The sequence below is a fragment of the Pongo pygmaeus genome, chromosome 7 (assembly GCF_028885625.2).
Source record: "Pongo pygmaeus isolate AG05252 chromosome 7, NHGRI_mPonPyg2-v2.0_pri, whole genome shotgun sequence".
Lineage (NCBI taxonomy): Eukaryota > Metazoa > Chordata > Mammalia > Primates > Hominidae > Pongo > Pongo pygmaeus.
This window is the reverse complement of record NC_072380.2, coordinates 125157704-125182867: the sequence shown is the minus strand read 5'-3', so window position 1 is coordinate 125182867 and position 25164 is coordinate 125157704. Positions and strand designations below refer to the sequence as shown.

The following is a 25164-nucleotide window of genomic DNA, read 5'->3' as shown; positions in this document are numbered from 1 at the left end:
ATTCCTTTTAGGACATCTGTATACCTAAGAGTGGGATTACTGGGTCAAAGGGTATGAACCTCTTCAATGTAACTATATTGCCGAATTATTTTCTAAAGAGGCTGTACCAATGTAAACTCTCAAAAATCAGAGGATGAGAGCTTCAGAAATTCCACGGTTTTTAAAAACCAGTGCTTTTGTTAAACTTGAAAGTTGCTAATCGTATTAAATGATATCTCATTGTCATTTTTATTGCCTTTTCCCTTATTACTGTTAAGTTGAGCATCTTTTTCCTATTTTGCATACTGAGGTTTTCTTTCTTTCTTTCTTTTGTTTTTTTTTCCTTGAGATGGAATCTTGCTCTGTCACTCAGGCCAGAGTGCAGTGGTGATCTCAGCTCACTGCAACCTCCGCCTCCCGAGTTCATTCAATTATTATTAATTGTTTTAACTATGGTCCCGAGTTTTAACTATGGTGTATATTGCCACTGAATTATTACTCTCTATTACAAAAATATATTATATTATTGAAACGGTGTTGTTGACTGAGGTAAATACCCAGGGTTTGTCATTTGGCGCCAAGAAGATTAAGGACAGGGACAAACATGAGGAGTGAGTTTAGGGGCAGAGGTTTAACAGGCAAAAAAAAAAAGACAAAGGAGGACAGCTCTCTCTGTTTCGTAAGAGCGGGGCATCCGAAAGGGGAAAGCCAGCCGGCTGTTGACTGCGTCAGATTTTATAGGCAGGCTTGAGGAAGCGGTGTCTGAGTTACACAGGGTCCACAGACTGGTTTGACCAGGAGGTATGACATTTACATAGTGTGCGGGGAAGGCTGGTCACCCCACCCTAATCTTCTTATGCAAAAGGAGCCTTTGCCTGGCAGGGGCTATGTTGTCTTTTCCTTACTGTACTCATGGTTTGGCAAAGAGAAGGGCAGATGGAGCCCCCATTTTGGACATGCCTAGTCCCAGGTAGCCTTTTCCTATGGGCACAACTGTGGGCATTCACCTGTGCAAGCTTCTGGCTTGCTTGTCTATGTCTGCAGCTCCATTTTACAGGCTGCTCTTTGTTAGAAAAGAAAGTGATTTGAGGGCTCCTTTTCATTAAAAGGAAAACCTTACTATCTGCATAAGTGATTTCTTATTAACTCCTGTATCATTATCATTGATTTAGTACCATCTGATTGGGCTATAATTTTTAGTCCTTATTACTCTCCTTGTCTGGTTTTGATATCAAGATTACACTACCTGCCTAAATTTAGGAGCATTCTTAATTTTCTAGTATCGAGAATAGTTTGTATAAGATAGGATCATCTGTTTCTTGAATGTTTTCTAGAACTGAAACTATGGACCCAGTGATTTAAGGTGGTGGAATTTTAAAGGTTGTAAATATATTTAGATTAGCTTTTTTAACTTAGATTTAAAAAAATCTTTTTCTAAAAACTAGTTCCTTTCATTCATGATTTCACACATATTGACATGAAAATATTCACAGTATTTCTTACTTTATTTGCTGCTGCATGTTTTTGTTAACACTGTTTAATATTTTTATTAATATTGCTTTTATCTATGTTATTTCTTCCATTTTATTTTCTCTAGATTTGCTTATCCTTTTTCTCATTTCTTGAGATAAATACTGCTTTTTTTTTTTTTTGAGATGGAGTATCGCTTTGTCACCCAGACTGGAGTGCGGTGGTGCGATCCCAGCTCACCGCAACCTTTGCATCGCGGATTCAAGCAATTCTCGTCCCTCAGCCTCCTGAGTAGTTGGGATTACAGGCATGCACCACCACAGCTGGCTAATTTTTGTATCTTTAGTAGAGACGGGGTTTCACCATGTTGACCGGGCTGGTCTCAAACTCCTGACCTCATGATCCGGCCCTCCTCAGCTGCCCAAAATGCTGGGATTACAGGCGTAAGCCACCACACCCGGCCAATACTGCTTATTAATTTGCATTTTTTCTCTTGGATCTATACATTTTCATTTAAGAACCTCTTAAGCTGCTATGCAAAAGTTTTGATATGTAGAGATTTATCACAATTTTATTCTAAATTGGTTCTAAGTATAGCATTATGATTTTTCTTCGCTGAAGTCCTACTTAAAAAAACTATCAAAATAAAATTTTAATCTATAACTTATTATATTATAAATTTCTAATTTACTTGCATGATCAGATATGTATGATTCTGGTTCTTTGGCTTGTCATAGGATTTGTTTTGTGGTCTATTATATCGTTAATATTTATGTTCCTTGTGTACTAGGAGAGAAATTTGTATCATCTAATGAGTGCAAGTTTTTATATACATCCAGTAAACTCCCTAATTATATTGTTAAATATTCATCTTCTCACCATTTTTTAACCTGCTCAGTTTAGCAATTATTGAAATAGTTGGGTAAAATCTACTATTCTTAATTTGCCATTTTTCTTAAAATTTTTACCACTTTTGTTTATATATTATGAAAGCCTGCTTTCAGGTGCATATAAATTGCATTTTTTCTGTTTTTTTGATACCTTGTATTTAGTATATTTATACTTACTAGCCTTTTTCTTTTCCTTTTTGCTTTATATTTCTTTTGCTTTTTCTGTATGCCTAATTTCAAAATCTTCCACTTGCTACCTAATAATGTCAATATCTGATACTTTCTTGCTTATTTATTCACTTATTTATTTTTAAGTTTACTTACTATGTGCATCCCCCTCAATCCAGTAGCCCCCTACACATATTCTAAAATACAAGCTTCTTAAGAGGAAAGCCCTTATCTGTTCATTCACCACTATACACTAAGTGCCAAGAATAGTGCCTACACACAGTAATTATTCAATTTGTTACTCGATTGCTTTTGAGCATCATAAAGAGGTGTTTTCTGTTTTAAAAACAAGTCATAATTTGAATATTAGAATAATAACATTCTTTAAGTGTAAGAAACCTTGGAGCTGTATTCCTGTTCTAAATTTTATACATGAGAACTTGGCTTAGAAATAGCTACTTATACCTGCAAGCTGAAAGGCTTATACATATGACCTGTTTAAAAAAGAAAAGAAAAAAAAGAAAGAAAGAAAGAAAAAGAAAGAAAGAAAGAAAGAAAAAACCTTTTAGCAAATCTGTAGAGATAAAGTGAGGTTCTACTGTAAATTAGTATTAATAAAACATTTCCAAATATCACTACGATAAAAGTTGCAGCAGGAGTATCTCACTAGCAATCCAGTGGTAGATGGTCTTAACTGATTATGGCTTTCTTTCTCATGGAAACTGGTCATGACCTTATAATGCTTTCTCTAGGTAACATTCCATGTAGCCCTTACTAAAGCCAAGTAGTTAAGCAATTGAGATAAAACCTATTTGCCATTATCTCAGCTAAATATATGTCCCTCCCTATTTCCCCAGCTTGATCAATTTCAATGTTTTCATCCTTTCCAAAAACTTAAGATTCATGCTGTCATAGATAAAGAACTACAAATGTAATTTTTTAAAAAAAGATATTATTTACTATGCACTCACTCTACTCTAGGTTCAATGATTAAACCTCATGAGTAGGTATGGGAAGGACAGAGATAATGCATGTATAAATGCAATAAAAACATAACAGAACAGCATTGTAAGTATTGCTATCCCCATTTTACAAAGGACAAAATTGAAAATCGAATTGTTAAAATGGTTTACACAAGACTACATAAGTTATTATTACCATTAAGAATAAAGGCAAAGAAAAATAAAAGTATAGGTAGAGAGAAATACATAATTATCCCATTAACTACATCCTTCTTTTCCACCCACTGTCTTCACCTACTATACCAGTACACATTTAGACACAATTCCACCAGGTCTTATTTTTATACTCCAGATGATATTTCTTTACAATACTGTTCTTGAGATCCAATCTCATTACTTTTCTAACCTGGTCCTCAAACCCCCCATTTATGGGAAAATCTCATTGCCCACTTCAGGGTCTTCAGGGTCTGTCTTATCAGCTTCCCTATTTCCTATTCTTATTTTGATAAATGTTTCCTCTCTAATTGTCCAGTTTCTTAAGGCTAACAATGTTTGTAATGATGTTTATAATGATCATTGTAAAACAAACATCTCATTATTTTCGATATAAAAATATGCACACCCAAATAAATGGACATATAAATTGAGGCCCTAGATAGTAAAAATATTTTTGTGTTTTGTAGCATATATCACAAACCTTGACTTAAGCATGTTGGTTTCTATAGCACTTAAAAAGTAATTAGTGGTCTTTTTCCTTTTTAAAATTTTTAATTTTTACAGGTTCATAGTAGGTATATATATATATTTATGGAGTACGTGAGATATTTTGATACAGGTGCACAATGTGTCATAATCATTATCAGGGTCAATGGGATATCCATCACATCAAGCATTTATCATTTATTTATGTTGCAAACATTCCAATTATACTCTTTTAGTTACTTTTAAATATACAATAAATTATTGTTGACTGTAGTCACCCTGTTGTGCTATCAAAGACTAGATCCCTATTCATTCTATCTAACTTTGTTTTCATACCATGAACTGTCCCCACTTCCCACCCCTTACTCTTCCCAGCCTCTGGTAAGCATCATTCTACTCTCTATCTCTACAAGTTCAATTGTTTCAATTTTTATCTCCCACAAATAAGTGAAACAACAAAAAGTTTTCCTTTTTTATTTTTAATTTTTGTGGGTACATAGTAGGTATATACATTTAGGGAGTATGTGAGATATTTTGATACAGGTATACAATGTGTAATAACCGACACGAGGGTAAATGGGGTATCCATAATCTCAAGCATTTATCCTTTGTGTTACAAACAATCAAACTATACTCTTTTAGTTATTTTTAAATGTACAATTAAATTATTATTGACTATAGTTACCCTGTTGTGCTATCAAATACTAGATCTTATTCATTCTTTTTAATTTTTTTTTTGTGCCAATTAACTATCCCCACTTTCCCCCCAACACCTCCACTACCCTTCCCAGCCTCTGGTAACCATCCTTCTACCCTCTAACTCCATGAGTTCAATTGCTTTTAATTTTTAGCTCCCACAAATAAGTGAGAAAATGCAAAATTTGTCTTTCTGTGCCTGACTTATTTTACTTACGTCCTCCAGTTCCATCCATGTTGTTGCAAATATTTCATTCTTTTTTATGGCTGAATAGTACTTCATTGTATATATGTGCCACATTTTTTTTAATACATTTGTCTGTTGATGGACACTTTAGGTTGCTTCCAAATCTTGACTATTCTGAATAGTACTACAATAAACGTGAGAGTGCAGATATCTCTTCGATATACTGATTTCTTTCTTTTGTATATATACTAGCAGTGGGATTGCTGGATCATATGGTAGTTCTATATTTAGTTTTTTGAGGAACCTCTATACTGTTGATACTGTTCTCCATAGTGGCTGTACTAATTTACATCCCCCTCAATTGTATATGAGGTTTGCCTTTTCTCCCCATTCTCACCAGCATTTGTTATTGCCTTTAATTAAAAATTAAGACGTGGCTGGGCGCGGTGGCTCACACCTATAATCCTAGTACTTTGGGAGGCCGAGGTGGGTGGATCATGAGGTCAGGAGATCGAGACCATCCTGGCTAACACGGTGACACCCCGTCTCTACTAAAAATACAAAAAACCGGCCGGGCGTGGTGGTGGGCTCCTGTAGTCCCAGCTACTCGGGAGGCTGAGTCAGGAGAATGGTGTGAACCGGAGAGGCGGAGCTTGCAGTGAGCCGAGATCGCGCCACTGCACTCCAGCCTGAGCTACCAAAAAAATTAAGATGTAAGCTTTATTGTGTATGTTCACTTCTAGCTCTAATAAAACATATATAGTATAAATATATATACATATACATCTATATTCAGCAGAAATAATTTTAAAAGAAAACAAATATTTTAGATGCAGCAGATCTAAAATATATCTTCTGATATATTTTATTTGGAGACTGCAAGGAGGCAAAATACTCTTTTACCTAGTATCTGTTCAGTAAGCAAATCACTATTAAGTAGAAAAAATTAATTATGCATAAAAATAATGCTAATAACTTGTCTGCCTCATAATTTTTATTCAGAAACTAAAATCACCTTTCCAACTACTGCTTAGACATTTATATAAGTATTCTCCAGGTGTTTTCAGAATTTCCAGGTGTAATTGCTATGGCATATGTGGATATAAACAAAGGCAGTATTATTCATAGAAAGCTATTCACCAAGGATTTAAAGCAGTATGTAAACATAATAATAAGATAAGGGCATTCTCTCAAATTGAGGCTAGCAATGTAAAATTGTTGCAGAGGCATTATTTTTAAATTTGTCAAACACGTTTCCCTTTCCTTAAAAAACCGGATGCTTGCATTACAGTTTCACTGACATTATATTGAAACATTGGGGAAAACTTCAAAGAAGGAGAAAGCAAACTTTTCAAAAGATGAATGTTAGGAGAATAGACTTGTCAACGAGATTAATCCTTTTAAACAGAAATTTAAATCCTTCCTCTACCCTCCAGGGACTTAGCTCAATTTTACGAAGCCCAGCTATAAATGCCAGGTTTCTGTTCTGTCTAAAAATTACATTGTGTTTTCCTGCTTGTTTAAGGGAAGGTACAATGTAAGGTTTTATTTTTTATAAATAAACAAATCAACCCTTGCATCACTAAAGCCCCATTCTTAGTGATCAAATTAAGTAGTTACCCTGCTGGTTCTTTCGTATAAAGAGTTGTGTGAATATTTTATGTGAAAGAAATATATTCCATGGTTTGGGAGAAAATTTTTACAGAGCAGCTTAAGTATAATATATGGAGTGCAAATTTTGTGTAAGTGTATCAATGTGTGTATGTGTATATGTGTGCTTGGGAGAAGATCCAGTCATTTAGCTCTGGTTTGAAACCCAGGAATCACATTTATCTACTTGCACATGTCAGCACACCTCCTCCCCAACAAGTTTCACATCGCCTTTTCACCTAATCTGTTCCTTATTCTCTCAGTGCTCACTTTAGATACCACTTTTTAGTGAGGTTCCTGAATGCTTCCCTTTATACAGCAGGCCAAAATCACAAGTCTTTATTTAGCATAATTGCTTTCTTTAACAGACTGTAATTTCCATGAGTGCCAGAACATTTTCTGATTGTCCACTGCTACATTTCCAGAGTTAGTAGGGTAGTGAGCCTTTAAGTATGAAAAGAAAGAAAGAAAGAAAGAGAGAAAGAAAGAAAGAAAGAGAAAGAGAAAGAGAGAAAAGAGAGAAAGAAAGAAACAAAAGAAAAGAAAAGAAAGAAAGAGACAGAAAGAAAGAAAGAGAGAAAGAAAGAAAGAGAAAAGAAAAGAAAGAAAATATTAGGGTAGTGAGCCCTTAAGTATTTGTAGAAAGAAAGAACAAAAGAAAGAAAGAAAGGAAGAAAGGAGAGAGAAAGAAAGAAAGAAAAGAAAGAAAGAAAGTGAGAGAGAGGAAGGAAGGAAGGAAGGATGGAAGGAAGGAAAGAAGGGAGGGAAACGTCCTCATTTATCTGTTATTCTATTAAAATTATTTAAATGTGTGGTTCTACCATTTCCTCTTTAGTTGAATTGGGAGAAATTATATATGGTGTTCTTCTTAAAGCACAGATTTCTCATTATTTCTTATAAATGTTAAAGTACATTAAACTCTTTGCAAACTTTTATGAATGAAAGAAACATATTTTTACTGGTGTAATTAATTATATTTTGATATAAAAATGTTTGTAGTAGCCAAACACCAAGATAACGTTGACTTACATTTAAAAGATCCCGTGACTCATATTCAGAGATATACCCACTGTCTGATTTCTTATTAGCACAAAAGAAATTCTAATGTAAAAAATCACTACATTTGTTATCCTGATTTATTGTAATGGCCTTTACGTTGTACATTTCTTTATTATTTCTTAAGTAATCAATAATTACAAAATGGAAATAATCTCAAGGCCTCATCCAGATCTGTTAACAACAAACATGTTGTTCTAGTACCTTTGCCATAAAATGAATGAGCTAATCTTTCCATTTCTCTACATATTTTCAAATTATTCTGTAAGTCTCTTTGTTCAATATCTGGGTACAATGAAAACAATGCATCTGTTGTGAAAGGATTTTATTTTTTGATCTGTCTGTTACCTCTAGTTTTGAAAGTGTTTTGCATAGGGATAGAAAATCTGTCAAAAAATACTGTGGTTTGGGTTTTACTATTTTATAATGGGAGACCGATGACAAAAATGTGGAGAATGACTGGAGAAAATAGGGTAAGAAAAATGGTTGCAGGGCAGACAAATAGGGCCTTTTATTTTGCTGTAGGTGGTGAAATGAACTGAGCTCAACATAGGAAGAAAAACCACTTCTAGGTTCAGTAACATGGCATTACTTGTGGGGAGATCTTTTAAATAAAGATGTTTTATAAGGGGTCCTTCTTTTTTTCTAAAGTAATTCATTTATAGTATCTACACATGGATTATTAGCACATAATATTTATAATAAATTCTAAAACCCTATGTTTGACTATATGCATTAGATACTAAATTTAATGAGATCTATAGAATTTATTTATTATCTTACTAATAAATATGCATTAGCAATTTGTCAGATATGGATAAGGGCTCCTTTGTACTTTGAGCCCCCAAACAAAGACAGAAATGCTGCTGCTGCTTTTCCTTCTGGGTTAGAAAAATAAATGAACATGTCTTAAATGTCCATAAAAACAGTCAGTTGTCCCTTGGTATCCCTGGGTAACTGGTTCCAGAACTTCTGATACTAACATTCACAGATGTGAATATATAACTTATATACATCCTCCCACATACATTAAATCATTTCTAGATTACTAATAACACAGGATATGATGTAAATGCTAGGTAAACGGTTGTTATACTGTATTATTTAGGGAGTAATGACAAAAAAGTCTGTATATATTCAGTACAGATACAGTTTTTTCCAAATATTTTCAATCTGCAATTGGCTGAATCCACAGATGCAGAACCCATGTATTACAGAGTGTCAACTGATTTTTAAAACAATTAATGTTATACTAACACTGTTTTACAGCAAAACTCCGAGAGTCCTGCTTTGATCCAGGCAATATAATGAATGGCACCAGACTTGGAATGGATTATAAATTAGGGTCAACAGTCACCTATTACTGTGATGCTGGTTATGTTCTTCAAGGTTATTCAACACTCACCTGTATCATGGGAGATGATGGAAGACCTGGATGGAATAGAGCCTTGCCAAGTTGTCATGGTAAGAAACATATTTTTTGGCTGAATTTTCATGATTAGAAAAAATCAAAAAAATATTTAAAGACATTTCTGTGTTTCAAAACATCAACTATTCCACATACAATCTACAGGTGTCATATTGGCAATGCAGAGATTTTATCAAACATTTTAAAGTTGAATTCAATAAAGACCTGGTTTTGGAAAAGTGCTTATATTCCCAGGTGTCTCTAAAGCAATATGTGTACTATAATAGGCAAACTTTCTGAGAACTGGGTTACTGCCTGTCGTGCTAATTTGTGTGCCCTCAGGACTTGTACCTGAAAACGTTAGGTTCTCAGAAAATATTGGCTGAGTACATGAGGAACAAACACACTGAAACTAACATTTCAACACAAGTAGATAAATTTAATAATTTAAATATTATTAAGAACTGGTGATAAATCTTTATCTGTAATAAGGATAAAGAAGAATATGTATTTCTTCTAGGAATTAGGTTGTCTAGAAGGAGATATAATACTGCATATTTGAAAATCATATACTTGTATATAACTCTCTGTATATAAGAATGGAGATACAGTAAGAAAGGAAAAACAGAGAAACAGTGATATCATTGCTTAGGGTTACTAGAGACTCCTTAATCCATTGAATGATCCTAATGCATTGTACAAAAATTAACACAGAGATGATATCATCTAGGACAGATTTCCCCAACTATAGGCCACCAACAGTGAATCATAAAATCAATTCATTGGGTTGTGACCAGCATTTTTATAATAGACATAAAAGTGAATCAAATAAAATTAAATTAAAAGTTAATAAAAATAATAGGGAAAAAGTATACTTTAAGGAAGATAGAGAGAGTACTTTTTTTCTTTGTTGTTGAGGTGGAGTCTGGCTCTGCTGCTCAGGCTGGAGTGCAGTGGCATGATCTGGGCTCACTGCAACTCCACCTCCTGCAATCAAGTGATTCTCCTGCCTCAGACTCCCTAGTGACTGGGATTACAGGTGCACACCACCACACCCACATAATTTTTGTATTTTTAGTAGAGATGGGTTTTTGCAATGTTGCTCAGGCTGGTCTCAAACTCCTGGCCTCAAGAAATCCATCCACTTCCGCTTTCTAAAGTGCTGGGATTACAGGAGTGAGCCACCGCAACTGGCTGAGAGTACATATTACTTTTGGAACTTTTCTTTGTTATATATAAAGAAATAAACAAAATACAATAAATATACATCTGTGTATGTATTTACCTGCATGCATTCAAGTGTTTGTTTGAATTGGGCTATGATATAAATTGTGTTTTCTACTATTAATTTCAGTGAAAATAAATGACAATTTTTGATATCTAATATACATGATAATTTTTCCTAGTTGTAGAATGTATTCACTTATAAGAATTACATGTGCACAATTTCTGACTTACCCCTCTCTGGGTTTATTTTGTCTCATCTACGAAATAGAGATAATTAACATTTTTTACTTCAAAATATTGTTATAAGAAACAAAGAAATGGTAGACATCTTCTGATTGGTCCATGATTACCAGAACAGCTGGTTAATTTGTGACTTGCATTTATGGTTCATCTATCAGAAGGTAAAAGGAATAAATACAGTAGTAACTACTTTGGGATTAATTATTCCAAAGAGAGAATAAGTGATTGATGGCATGGAAGTTTATAAGAAATTTAAGAGAAAGGGTCACTGGGTCATATTAGAATTTAGAACCATAGAAATTAGTATTATGTAATTTAGAATTAGAAAAATCTAATTTAGCTAGAAAAAATATTAAACATAGAAAATAACTTTTCAAATTTTACTGTCAATGATCATTTGGAAACTATAGAAAATTTCTGAAAAATTTCCAGGAGCCAGATTCAAAATAACTAAAAGTCCTGATGCAGAAATATCAAAGGACACAAAAAACTATAGATTATTAAGATAGATGTTAATCACAGAGATAAATGATTAAGTAGATGGCTTTCAATGACAGGTGCAAAAGTCAGGAACACTAGAGTAAAGCATGCTTTCGCTAAGAATATGCCCACCTAATATAATCATATTCCTTTCCAGTGGGTCATAGAAATGTTAGTTTCAGCATGAAAAGTGCCATAATATTTTTTTGAAAGTCCTTTTGAGCCAAAACCATTTTATAGGATCAATTATGGTCCAATTAAGTATACTTAATGTTGGTTGAATAGTTCGTATCTACAGACAATTTAGGGCATACAGCAGACCTGGATTCAAATAGATGTCTTCTGACACCTGTGACCTAAGGCAAGCTGAGTCTTGACTTTTAAATCTCTAAAACTAGATTAATAGTTATTAATTCAGTAGGTTATTGTGAAGATTCAATTAGTAAACACAACACATACAGAGAATCTAGTAAAGTTTCTGAGAAAAGTTGGAATATAAATATATGGGAGTTGTGATTTCCAACGCAGTGTTCCAAGAGAAGCAAAGTGCTGATAAACACGCATCATATCTTGCATTGGGTGTTATGTTTTAGTTAAGTAGTATACTTCTGTCATTTTAATATTAATTAAAAATAATTTATCTATATTATGATGTGAATACACGCATTCATTCACTCCTGAAAATTGAACAGGTGTGGAGTATTTAAAAATTTCCCTAACAGATAATTTTTACCATCAGTTAAGTATTATTAGACTTTTAATCAAAATGGACGTGATATTATGGAAATCAAATAAAATTTATTCAGTGAATTCTTTAAGCTAATAGAAAAAAAGTTCAAGATAAGTTTATGATTGCAACCAATAATTTCTAGTATAGTTGGGGAAAAAATCCTGTTTTAGAACTAGATATATTTAATACTAAACAATGAATTTTTTAAAAAAGTCTGGGTTTCTGCGTGACTTTTCAATTTAGTATATCTAATCATAAGATATTGTGTAATTTGCAAGGTTGTTGAGAAAATCATATTAAATAACTTATTTTAAACATTGGTCCGTGGCTGTCACTGTCACACAATAAGGAAGATTTGATATATTTTTGTTTCCTAATCAATGTCACACAAATCAAATTATTTTTCTTCAGCACTTATACACAGGACTGGCTGACTTTCAGATGTAATAACTTAATATCTTTTTTTTTTTTTTTCAGACAGGGTCTCACTCTGTCACCCATGCTGGAGTGTAGTGGTGAAATTGTGGCTTACTGCAGCCTGTACTTTCCAGGTTCAAGCAGTTCTCCCACCTCAGCCTCTCAGGTATCTGGGACTACAGGCATGTGCCACTACACCCGGCTAATTTTTTATTTTTATTTTTTTGCAGAGACAGTGTCTCACTATATTACCCAGGCTGGTCTTGAACTACTGGCCTCAAGTGATCCTCCCGCCTTGGCCTCCCACAGTGCTGGGATTACAGGCATGAGCCACCACATCTGGTCTAACTTAATGCTTAAAAGTCAAATTTAGTATTTAAAGTATGTGTAATAAGCCAGAGGGTTCATTGTTCATAAAAACAAATTATTTTTTTACTTTTTTAAGATAATTTTTTTATTTGTATCTGAGATATGCATATGATAACTAAGAAAATAATAAAAAAGTAGCTCATATTTAAAGCAATGGTCATCTGCCTTATCCGTCTCTATCCTCTTATTGGTCAGAAGCTGAAGATTCTAATTTCTAGTTCTAATTGCTCTGATGTCCCCTCCCATAACTCCATGTAACATAGGAAGATCTGTTTCTTTATTTACCAGTTCTAGATAATAATATCTCATTATTCCCTGATAAAAAAGATGATGTAACATACACAATCCCTCTCTTCAGTGTTTCAGAGTTATATTATTTGGGGTTATTCTAGTGATTGCTTTTGCTATACATTAATATGTATATGCCTCTATTTCTAATTTTATCAATGTTTGAGAATTAGGTGACTGTCCCTTTGCTGCTTTTCAGCCTAGGTCCCATCCCACAGTAGGTATCCTGACTAAAATCTCTGATGAAACTTTGACTGACTGGTAGGCATTGCTTTTGAGTGCATAAATAGGAAGTTAAATGTGATTCCTAGGAGAGAAAATAAGCAAAGCTTTTTCTTTGTTTATTTTTTTTTTTAGTGTAGAAGCAAATACCAACATGATCATATTCTGCAGACCCTTAGAACACAACTACATTTCGCTTTTTCTTATAATGTTGCCTTAGTCGCACCCTAGAAGAGCATAAGCTCCATGCAGTCATAGGCTATAATATCGTGTTTAGCATGTAACACCTTAATTTATATAAATAGGCTCTTGTTAAATATCTGTAAACTCAAACTGAACCATATCAATTTATAAAGTTTGTCTATTTTAGAAGATAGATTTTTATCATGATTTAGGATTAAGCGTATATTTTAAATCTGAAGAAAATGTTTTTAAGAGCTTAAGTTGGACACTGGGAGATTATATTTGTCAGAAGTAGATCCAAAATGATTGCATCCTGTGGTAAGTCCTGTTCAGTGATGAGAAACTTTGCAGTTTATCTCATTATATTGTCATATATATTAAATAATAGCAGAATAGCATATCTGTACCTACAATTCCTTTCGTGATTAAAAAAAAGTGTTTAGAAAATAATTTCTTCCCTGTTTATTTTTCTTACTTTAAAAAGTATCTTTTAAAACTCTGTAGTAATTTAGTTATATACAGTCATACTGAATTAAAGTAGAAGTCATATGTCATTCTTATCCATAATCTCACTCAATATTAGGTAAAGGTAATAAAACAAAAATAGTGACAGATTCCAGATTTTCCCCTTAATATTATTTGCTTGATTTATCTGACCTAATCATGTTGCCTTGACTTATTTTATCTAATGGCGCAGGTCTACCCTTATCCAGAGCACCTGCCATCTCTTACCTCTTTTCCTCTCTCCTAACTAGTTTTTCTCCTTCCTTTTTTCTCCATATAGTATCTTCCAAACACAATACAGTGATCTTTAGAGCATAGTTCAGATTATATCATATTTACTCAAAATCCACCAATGGCTTCCCATATCAGAATAAATGCCAAAGATCTCATAATCCAAAGTTCTACTTCATCTGCTCATACACACCCTGACCTCTTTATTGTTTCCTCCCTCTGCTACACTCTTTGAGTGACACTAGGCTCCTTGATATTTCCTCAAAGCACTGATCAGACTTCTACCCCACATCTTTTGCACATGCTGTTCTTCCAGCCTGGATTACACCAGCTGTCTGGCTGGCTAGCTGTCTCATTTTCTTCAGGCATCTAATCTCTTGTCTTCTTACTAGAAGAAAATTCCTTTTTACCCACCTCCTGCTCCTCAGAGCTCCCAGGACAGAATCAATATCTATTCTAAAACTGCAACTCTATACCCTGAATAAAGATTTATTTGATGTATGTAAAGCCCAAAGTACTTTCAGGACCTCCTAACTTTGAAAGGTAAATCATTAAACTGGAGAGTACTGACCACAGTACGAATGAAATACTATTAATCTTTTCCATTGTTACAACATACAGTGAGCATCTAATTAATAGGCAGTTATAATATATGACCCTAAGAATAAACATGTTTAGACTGTTAATGAACTACTAGCTCACCAATTATTCCAAAGAAAAGATTATATCGTTTGTTGATTCCTTTTAGTCAGGTATCAAAAGTACCATTATGCCTGGTCCTGCATTTAAAATTGGGGGTAACAACATGAATTCAACCTCATCCTTGCCCTCAGAGAGTTTATAATCTGATGAGATACAGGCAGGTAAAGTCCATTGCTAGAAATAAAAACAGTACTGTGAGCACAGCATGGATATACATCTGATCTTGCTATGAAGAGAAGTCAGGGAGGCTTCCTTATGAAAGTGATATGTAAACTGAATTTTAAAAGTATAAGTAAGAAGAAACTAGGTGAGCCACAGGAAATAAAGAGATTATGTGTTTCACAACTAGGGTTCAGCATATGTAAACATGTAGAAGCAAAGAGCAAATAGGAAATACGGGTGAAATTTCAAGTAATTCAGTAAAACAAGAGCATAGGGAGGAGGATTGTTGACAGATGACAGCTTACCTGTATCAAGCTGGTAATAATAATATTACATATTGTTTTTGTATTTCACCATAATGCCATGAAGTAGAGACTATTAATATTCTCATTTTATAGATGAGGAAACCAAGACATGGAGAAGGTTCATCCACCAGTTCAAAGTCGCACATGCTTAGCAGTCTTCTTATGAAGCCATGATCTTAATCACTGACCTATAGGTAGACTGGTTAATTCTGCAAAGGACTTTGTATCGACCTTTTTATATCTCCAGAACCAAAGAGTGCCTGGAATATTTTAATTGGTTTGATGTTTTACAAATGATGTATGGCACTAAGAATAAGTGGTGAGATTGAAATCTTCCTCCAGGCTAAGTATAAGAATTAAGAGAATGTAAATTCCTACCAAAAAAAAAAACCTGATAGAATTTTTCATCTTAAATGCATTTTTGTATTTCATCTGAAATACAACTCTGGACAGTGTACAAAGGCCTATATAGATATACTTAGCCAGCGCTAGCTCTGTTCTTTTCAATACCTTTGTTTCACATATGCTGATATAAGATCTGGATTATGAAAAAAAAAAAAAAAGATTTAAGTAACTCAATCACTGGTGACCTCTAAGATCTGTCAAAAGTGCCTAAACACAAATATGTTAAGATTAGACATCCAGTGGTCTTCTGGCACCATTCTCTGTTCAACTTCCAAGTATATGTGTAATGATACAAGCTTTTAAAGGAAGAGCCCTCTTACCCTGTTAATTAAAGAGAAAGCTTTGAAACAAACCAAAAAATAAGAAGTCAATTTTATAATTACAGCTTTCCAACTTTAAAGTCATCTCTAATTGGTAACCTCATATGCCTTACTTTTAATGAAATCATATTGTTTGGGTATATATAATTCAATAATAAATAACTACACTTTTATTTCAGATATTCTGTTTAAATGGCATGACTTGTCTTGTGCTAAGATCCTTATGTCAAATGTCCTTGAGGTTTACAAAATTTTTTGGGCATGTGAAATAAGTCTAGAGTCTCATTCCATTATCAATGCATATAGAGATTATCTAATCTAATATACTGAGCCATTGGCATTTGAGATCATTTAAATATGTAATATAATTAAAGCATGCAGACAAAAGATTCATAAAACAAATGCTTAGTGGTAAATTATGTCTGTGTATCATCAATATCTGCTTTTCATCAGCAGCACACAGGAATTTTGTTCACGGATAAAATACACAGATTATGTGTTGGAAAGGTTTTCAATAGAGAAGCGTAATGTATTTTAATGTATTTTGCATTGCATTGGGATAAACCAAAGCATATTTTGTTGTCATATGATAGGGGAAAATTATTATTTAAATGGAAACAAGAAGAGATGCTAATGTTAGTGAGCACTTGCTATTTTTCTGACAGTCTTACATACACTCTGTCTCCAGTTGGCCTCCTGGATGCTAGTCTAGAGAATCACTAACATTGTTATAAACAAATCCCTGCTGCTATGGATTCTGGAGCATACTATGTGGAGTAGCCAATGTAAGAAGCAATTTGCAAATCAATGCCTATAATTCAGAGTATACAAGTTGAGAATCCCTAATCCACAATGCTTGGACTGGAGTTTTTCTGATTTCAGATTTTTTTTGGATATTGGAATATTTGCATTTATACTTACCAGTTGAACACCCCTAATCTGAAAATCCCAAATCCAAAATGCTCCAATGAGCATTCCCTTTGAACATGAACTTTGAATATCATGTTGGTGCTCAAAAATTTCAGATTTTGGAGTATTTTGGATTTTGCGTTTTGAATTAGGGATGCTCAACCTGCATTTTATTGTTACCATTGACTTGGGGTTCATATTTAAACCATATCTCCAGATGGACAGTCATATGGATTCTCATTGTACTAAGATGTGCCCCATTCTCAACTACCATGTAGTCAACATTTAAGTGAGACCTCAAATGTACCTTCCTGGTGTACTGTCAGTTTTTTTGTGTGTGTGTGAATGTGTGTGTGTTGAATCAACTTAGTAATTATCTTCTTACAAGTGAAGAAAATAAAGTATATAACAGTAACTGTTAGAAGTCATGGCAAGATTCATATGGTATTAAGGTAATAATAACATTACCTTATACACCATTTTGAGGTATCTGAAACGATTATAATGCAGTATAAAAAATCTATAATTTCTACTGGTGACAAAGTCCCAGTTAACTTTTACTATTCATGTGCTTTGTTGCCTACATTTGTAATTAAGAGAAATGCTAAAATTCAGTTAGAAAAAAATTCGGTTAAAGTCTAGAGAAAATATAGACATTTTTCTTCTTCATCTAAATTTCTGGAACAAGGAAAGGAGCTCCTGAATATAATGGAAAGGAGAAGATGGGCCACATTCTTTTCTTTAGAAGTCTGAGGTGGAATAACAGCCAATGCTACTAGTAGTCTTATTTCACCCCAGGCTTCTAGAAGATACAGAGTTAAAGAAAAATAGAGGACCACATCCACCTTGACCTTCAACAGTCAGACAGTGACCTCAACCATTGAGAAACAGTTGAATTGATGTTATGGCTTCCTCTTCTTTGGGATGGAGTACTCTGCTCTTGATCCTTAGAGAAAAATTAAGAGAAGAAAATACAAGCCATGAGCTTCTCTTAGAGAGTGACCGTGCTCAAAGTAGGATCACTTAAAGGCATTCTACCTTTGTCAAGGGAGCAGTTTGGCAAACTACTAAGAAAGTTTCTCCTGCTATTACTTCTAAGCTTTGTATCCTCCTGAGATTGATGAGGTTAGTTCATTTTCCTAAGGCCTTATAAAAGCCTCATTATATTGCCAGCAGAAGATTCTGGAGTAGATCAGGGCAGATCCCTAATTCATTTTCCTAAACCCACACTATATACCAGATCTAACAGACACTTCCTGTTCCAGTTCAAGTTTGTATTTCCCTCTGTCCTAAGGCTACTCAGTCAGTAAAGACTGAGGCTGGAATTTAAACCTAAACCTTTCTCTTATTTTTCTTTTTTTTTCGAGATGGAGTCTCACTCTGTTGCCTAGGTTGGAGTGCAGTGGCGCAAGCTCGGCTCACTGCAACCTCTGCCTCCTGGATTCAAGCAATTCTCCTGCCTCAGCTTCCTGAGTAGCTAGGATTATAGGCACCTGCCACCACACCTGACTAATTTTTTTGTATTTTTAGTAGAGATGGAGTTTTGCCATGTTGGCCAGGCTGGTCTCGAACTCCTGACCTCAAGTGATCCACCGGACTCTGCCTCCCAGAGCACTAGGATTATGGGCGTGAGCCACCGCGCCCAGCCTAAACCTAAACCTGATTCCAATGCGCTAAGTTTTATGTTGTATTCTACCATGCTATCCTAAACGGAAGGATTTTTTAAATCTATGAGTTTTATACTCCATGTATTTAGTCAATAGCAAGGTATTAATAATTTACATTTTGTCAGTTTTCCTAATATAGTGTATATTTATTGGAAACCTATTATAAAAACAGGTACTGTGCTAGGCTCCAGAAGTACAAATAGTATGCAGAAAAGACATGGAAACTTTGATTTGACAGATCTTATAGACTAGAGATAGATATAGACATTAATCAAATAGCCATAAAAAATAAATGCAAAATTACAAACTGCATTTACTGTCCTAAAAGTAATTGGTGAAGTGCTATATAATGGGGGCTTCTGAAAAAGTCTGGAAATTAGAGAAAACATTCCCAAGAAAGCAACATTTTTGAGGCGATTTGGTAGAAGTTAACAAATTATTAAAGAGTGTTTTTCCCTTTAAAGTCATTTTAAACTAATATATTACTTGCTTTAAGTAATTTCTTTAAATAGTAAAAGGTTTTCAACATTAAAAAGCAGTAAGACATCAACTATGTGAGAAAAAGGTATTTTAGTTTCAAAAAGTGCCAATAATTCAAATCTTTTAAGAAATTATCTTCCCATACAGTTTCCTAAAAAGTTAGCTGTTTCCAGGAACTTGGGGGTAGTGACAACAGCGTGTGACTACTAATGGGTACTGAAATTATTTTGGGAGTGGAGGAAATGTTCTAAAATTAGAAAATGGTGTTAGTTTTAAAACTCATGAATATGCTAAAAAGCATTCAATTGTACACTTTAAAACAGCGAATTTTATGTATATAAATTATATCCCAATTTTTTAATTGGGGTACAAAATGAGTCACATAGTATCATACATTAACTGTCTATGCCCTCCAAAACTATTACTAGTAGTAGAATTTGTATGTGGTAACATGGAAGATCTATTCAAGGATATAGCTATTCATAGGACTTTGTCATAGAATGACTCTTTCTGTAAGATGACACTCTCTAATGGAGAAAACAGCTCACAGAGCACTGAGGGATGAAGGTGATGGCTTCCTAGCCAGGAAAATCTAATGAATGAATCCAGGCAATCAGTGAGATGATAGATGTAGAAGCTTATATCCTAAGATGACTTACTGAGTCATTAAAATGGTTTGTAAGCCACTGATTACCACACTGATATGGATTTTTTTTTTTTAGTATTAAACAGAAGTGTGAAATTTAAACAAAGTCAACTCACATGTAATGGAGCATTATTGGAGGCTTATCATTTAAGGCAGTTAAACAAAATGAAGTACATATTGTTATGGGGGAGACATAAAAAGACATGAAGGGAATGGCTGGATAGTTAGGTATTTTTACTAAGATAAAATTTTTGAACAAAAGAAACAAACAGCAATAATTTTAATTTTAAAGTCAATACTGATAATAATAGCTATCTGAATTCAAATTCGTATCACAGAGTTTAAGGGTTAGGAAAGTCTTCTCTTAAAAAATGCTTCATGAGAGATATAGCTTTCAAACATATTCTATACTAGGATTTATGATTTGTGACATTCAATCAGGCTATATCAATGCATAAGTAATTTACTAGAAATATACTAGCAGTTTTGTAAGGTACAGCAGTTCTTTCAAACTGAAAGAGTCACAGGCCACATCTAGTAAATTATTGATTTAATATACCACATTGCTATTTTGTGACCTGCAAGAAGTCATCACTTTTAAAAGTACCTAACTTGCTTTCTGTGAATAATTTATACATTATATAATAATTTTCATTACAGAGTATATTTAATAATAAATTATGCATTACACAAGTGAAGAGGCAGATGTGAAATTGCAAGTAGCTTAAGGCTATGTTGCTGTATTATAATGTCTCTAAGATACCTGAACATTCAAGTAGCATTTCTCCCACATAAATGTTTTGAAATTTCTTCTAATTCACTCAGTGATGTTTCTTCTTTTCTTCTTCTGCTCCTCCTCCTCCTCCTTCTTCTTCTTTTCATCTTCTGTCTTGCTCCTTCATCCCACATACATACCCCTGCTCAAAGTGGTATTTTCAGTGGATGATTACATGCCTTAAAACTTGGTTGTGGTGTGATGGTCTGATTTCTCCAGAAATATCACATCTGTCTACTGTATCATTGCATACATAATTCAGCGGTAAAACAAGAATATATGTAATATAGTTGGATCATGGACACATTTTACTTATACAAATCAAATTAAACAAATTCAGCCAAAAGAGAATTTTTTTAAATTAAACAAATAGAAGAATAACGAACAAGAAAAATAAGAAACTGTGTGAATAAAACTTCACTCACTAAATGAGCATATTCCTTAGACTGATAAGATATTAGCATGTGTATTCGTCTGTTTGCATTACTATAAAGGAGTACCTGAAACTGGGTAATTTAGGAAGAAAAGAGGTTTAATTGGCTCACCAAGCCATTCATGAGGGATTTGCCCCCATGACCCAAACACCTCCTACCTGGCCCACCTCCAATATTGAGGATTACATTCCGACATGAGATTTGAAGTGGACAAACATCCAAACGCTGTCATTCTGCCCCTGGCCCCTCATATCTTATATCCTTCTCACATTGAAAAATACAATCATCCCCTGCTAATAGTTCTCAAAAGTCTTAAATCATTCCAGCATGAAGTCCAAAGTCATAAGTTCCATCTGAGACTCATGCACTTCCACCCATGAGCCTATAAAATCAAAACAAGTTATTTACTCCCAAGATACAATAGTGGTGCAGGCATTGGGTAAACATTCCCATTCCAAAAGTGATAAATTGGCCCAAAGAAAGGGCCAATAGTCTCCACACAAGTCTGAAGCCCAACAGAGCAATCATTAAATCTTAAAGTTCCAAAATAATCTTCTTTCACTCCATGTCCCACATTCTTGTGTGAGGGGTGGACTCCCAAGGCCTTGGGCAGCCCCGCCTCTATGGCTTTGCAGGTTGCAGCCCATGTGGCTGCTCTCAAAGGTTTGAGTTGAGTGCTTGCAGCTTTTCCAGGCAGAGGTGCAAGCTGCTAGTGCCTCTGCCATTATAGGGTCTGGAGGGTGGTGGCCTACTTCCCACAACTCCATAAGGTAGTGCCTTGGTGGGGACTTTGTGTGGGTTCTACAATCCCACATTTCCCCTTGGCATTGCACTCGTAGAGTTTCTCTGTGGGGTTCCAACCCTACAGCAGGCTTCTGCCTGGGCACCCAGGATTTTCTATACATTCTCTGACATTTAGGCAGAAGTTGACAAGCATCCTTCACACTTGCATTATGAGCATCTGCAGACCTAACACCATGTGGAAACTGCCAAGGATTATGGCTTGCACTTTACAGAGCTGTGGCTTGAGCTGTACCTGGACCCCTTTGAGCCAAGGCTGAAGCCAGAGTGGCTGGGATGCAGGGAGCAGCCTCCCAAGGCAGGCAGCAGGGCCATGGGCCTGGTACAGGTAACCATTATTTTTTCCAAAGCCTCTGGGCCTGTGATGATAGAGGCTGCCTGAAAGATCTCTGAAATACCTTGAAAGCCTTTTCCCCATTGTGTTGGATATTAGCACTTGGCTCCCTTTTACTCATTCTAATTTCTCTAGCAAGTGATTGCTCCACAAGCCTGCTTGTATCCCACTCCTGAAAATGCTTTTTTTCTTCCCTGCCACATGGCTAGGCTGTGAAGTTTTCAAACTTTTACACTCTACTTCCCTTCTAAATATAAGCTCCAACTTTTAAGGCATGTCTTTGCTCCTGTAGCTAATTATAGTGATGTACGATATTTTCTTCTCCATCACTTTGAAAGCCGTGAATCTCTGGCCAGCGACACCCCACCTGGGCCTCACTCGGCCACGCTGATGTGTCCCAGCTTGCCTTTGTTATAGTTTGTACCCACGGTTGGTAGTTCCCTAGATCTTGTACTGAACCCAAGAAGGAGGATATTCTGGACATTGAAGGGTGAGGAGGGTGAAGACGAATTTTATTGAGCAACAGAACAGCTCTCAGTGGAGAGGGGATGCAGGAGGTGGTACCCCAGTCTCACAGTTGGGCAGTTCTCTCCTCTTTGCATAGCTGGGTCTGGGGCTTTTTATGGCCTCAGAATAGGGGAGGGGCAGGCTGTAGGTACTATTGGAAAAGGCAACATTCAATTGGTTAAAAGACATTATTTAGAAAGAATCAATTAGGAAAGGGCGGGCGAACAGGAACAGAAGTTCTCACTCTGGGTTGCAGGTTTCATCCAGGACCAGCAGTCTGGTCTTTCAGCCTTCAAGCTGTTTTTGCTTGAAGGTGGGGTTTCACCAGGGACCCACCCCTATCTTCTTGGGCATTTGGCTGCCTCCTGCTGCTCTCAATAGGTTGTTAGAAGTAGCCAGGCCACCTCTTGAATGGTTTGCTGCTTAGAAATTTCTTCTGCCAGATACCCAAAGACATCACTCTTAAACTTTAAGTTTGCACAGATCTCTAGGACATGTACTAGGACATGAACACAATGCAGCTGAATTCTTTGCTAGAGAATAATACAGGTGACCTTTGCTCCAATTCCCAATGACTTCCTCATTTCCATTGGAGACCTTGTCAACTTAGACTTCACTGTCCATATTTCTACCAGCATTTTTGTCACAACCATTTACGTAGTTTCTAAGAAACTCCAAACTTTTCCTTATCTTTCTATCTTCTGAGGCCTCAAAACTCTTTGAACCTTTGCCCATTACCCATTTCTAAAGCCATTTCTACATTTCCAGGTATCCTTATAGTAACACCCTACTCCTTGTGCATTAGCCCATTTTCACACTGCTGATAAAGACATACCCAAGACTGGGCAATTTACAAAGGAAAGAGGTTTATTGGACTTATAGTTCCACATGGCTGGGTAGGCCTCACGATCATGGTGGAAGGTAAGAAGGAACAAGTCACATTTTACGTGGATGGCTGCAGGGCTGCAGGCAAAGAGAGAGAGAGAGAGCTGGTGCAGGGGAATGCCTCTTTTTAAAATCATCAGATCTTGTGAGACTTATTCCCTATCACGAGAACAGCACGAGAAAGACTTGACCACATGATTCAGTGACTTCCCACCAGGTTCTTTTTACACCACATGGGAATTTAAGATGAGATTTGGGTGGGGACACAGCCAAACCATATCAGCTTGATAGGAATTTTCTAGTCAAATTTTGCCATCATTTTATTAGTCCGTTTGTATTACTGTAAAGGAATATTCGAGACTAGGTTATTTATAAAGAAAATAAATTTAATTGGCTCATGGATTTTCAGGATGTACAAGAAGTATGGCTTCACCATCTGCTTCTGGTGAGGGCCTCAGAAAGCTTGCAATCATTGCAGAAGGCAAAGGGGGAGCAGGTATGTTACATGGCAAGATAGAGAATGAGAGAGAGAATGGGGAGGTGCCATATACCTTTAAATGACCAGATCTCAGGAGAACTCACTCGCTATTGCTAGGACAGCACCAAGACATTCATGAGGGATCTGTCCCCATGACCCAAAGACTTCCCACCAGACCCCACTTCCAACATTGGAGATTACATTTCAATATGGGATTTGGAGGGGGGGGTGGCACCAACATTCAAACTATATCAGCATGGATTTGCTACTATGGGCTTGGTATTAGACATGGGTTTGCTATTCCCTCAATAGAACCCAGAATCCATATAGCAGTCATATAATAAGCATCTTACCATTGGATATATTTCTAATGTTTAAAGATACATATCTTTCATATAGTATTGTCCCCACATGTAAAGCACAGTAATCAAGCAAAGAACAAGCAAACTTCCATCGCAGAAAGAAAAAAAATAGGCTTATATGGATTTATTGAAAGAGGGTGTATCTGGATTCTGTACTAAATTTAAGTAATTTTTTCTGAGATAATTTCAACCAAATGAAATGTTTATGTTATATGATGACTATGGAACACTGTTTTATAGTAGCCTGGTCTTGCAGATATAGTTCATTTAATCATCCAACAGACATTTATGGAGAGCCTACTATGTACAGACACTGTCCTGAGAGAGAAGAGAAGAGAAACATGATAAGACTTATGTTTTAGAAAAATTGCTACCAGTGGTAAGAACTCGTGGTGATGAGTGGAGCTGAGAGTCAAAGAGCACATGCAGAAATTGATGGGAGTCTGGACTGTGACAGTTACAGAGGCAGAGAAGTAGAGAAGCTGATAAATCACATAAGGTTATGAGCAACAAATTGATTCTTTGTTGGACGCCAAGAGTCAGGGAGAGCAAATCTAGAATAATGGCAATTTATAAGTAGGCTAAGTTTGACATTTTCAGTCTCTAAATTATTGGGCTCTATAGGCATACATAAAACACAGTTCTTTGGTACAACAAAATTAGAATTAATTATTATCAATTACATAAACATTAAAATTATTACCAAAAAACCCCCACATTTTAGAATCATCACTTTGGCCTTTTGCAAAGTATGTTCTTAAGGAGGCAGGTCCTGTGAGATATTACATGTAAAAAAGTTTTTCATGGTCAAATAAGTTTGTGAGAAATAGCGTGATATTCCCTAAACCTTACTAAATTCTCAAGTCCTTCACTCATGTATTTCCCACACTTACTTAATCATAGAACCATGTCTTCTTAAATTCAAATGTTCTA

At 35.3% G+C, this 25164-nt stretch overlaps 1 protein-coding gene across 1 annotated transcript in view; it reads left to right on the top strand.

Moving 5' to 3' along the window:
* The window catches only part of CSMD3 (CUB and Sushi multiple domains 3), a 1221229-nt gene that overhangs the window by 928710 nt on the left and 267355 nt on the right, over positions 1-25164 (top strand). The window contains exon 31 of the mRNA XM_054498903.2: positions 9030-9224. Coding sequence (XP_054354878.2) covers positions 9030-9224 — 195 coding nt within the window. The remainder of the gene's footprint in view (positions 1-9029; positions 9225-25164) is intronic.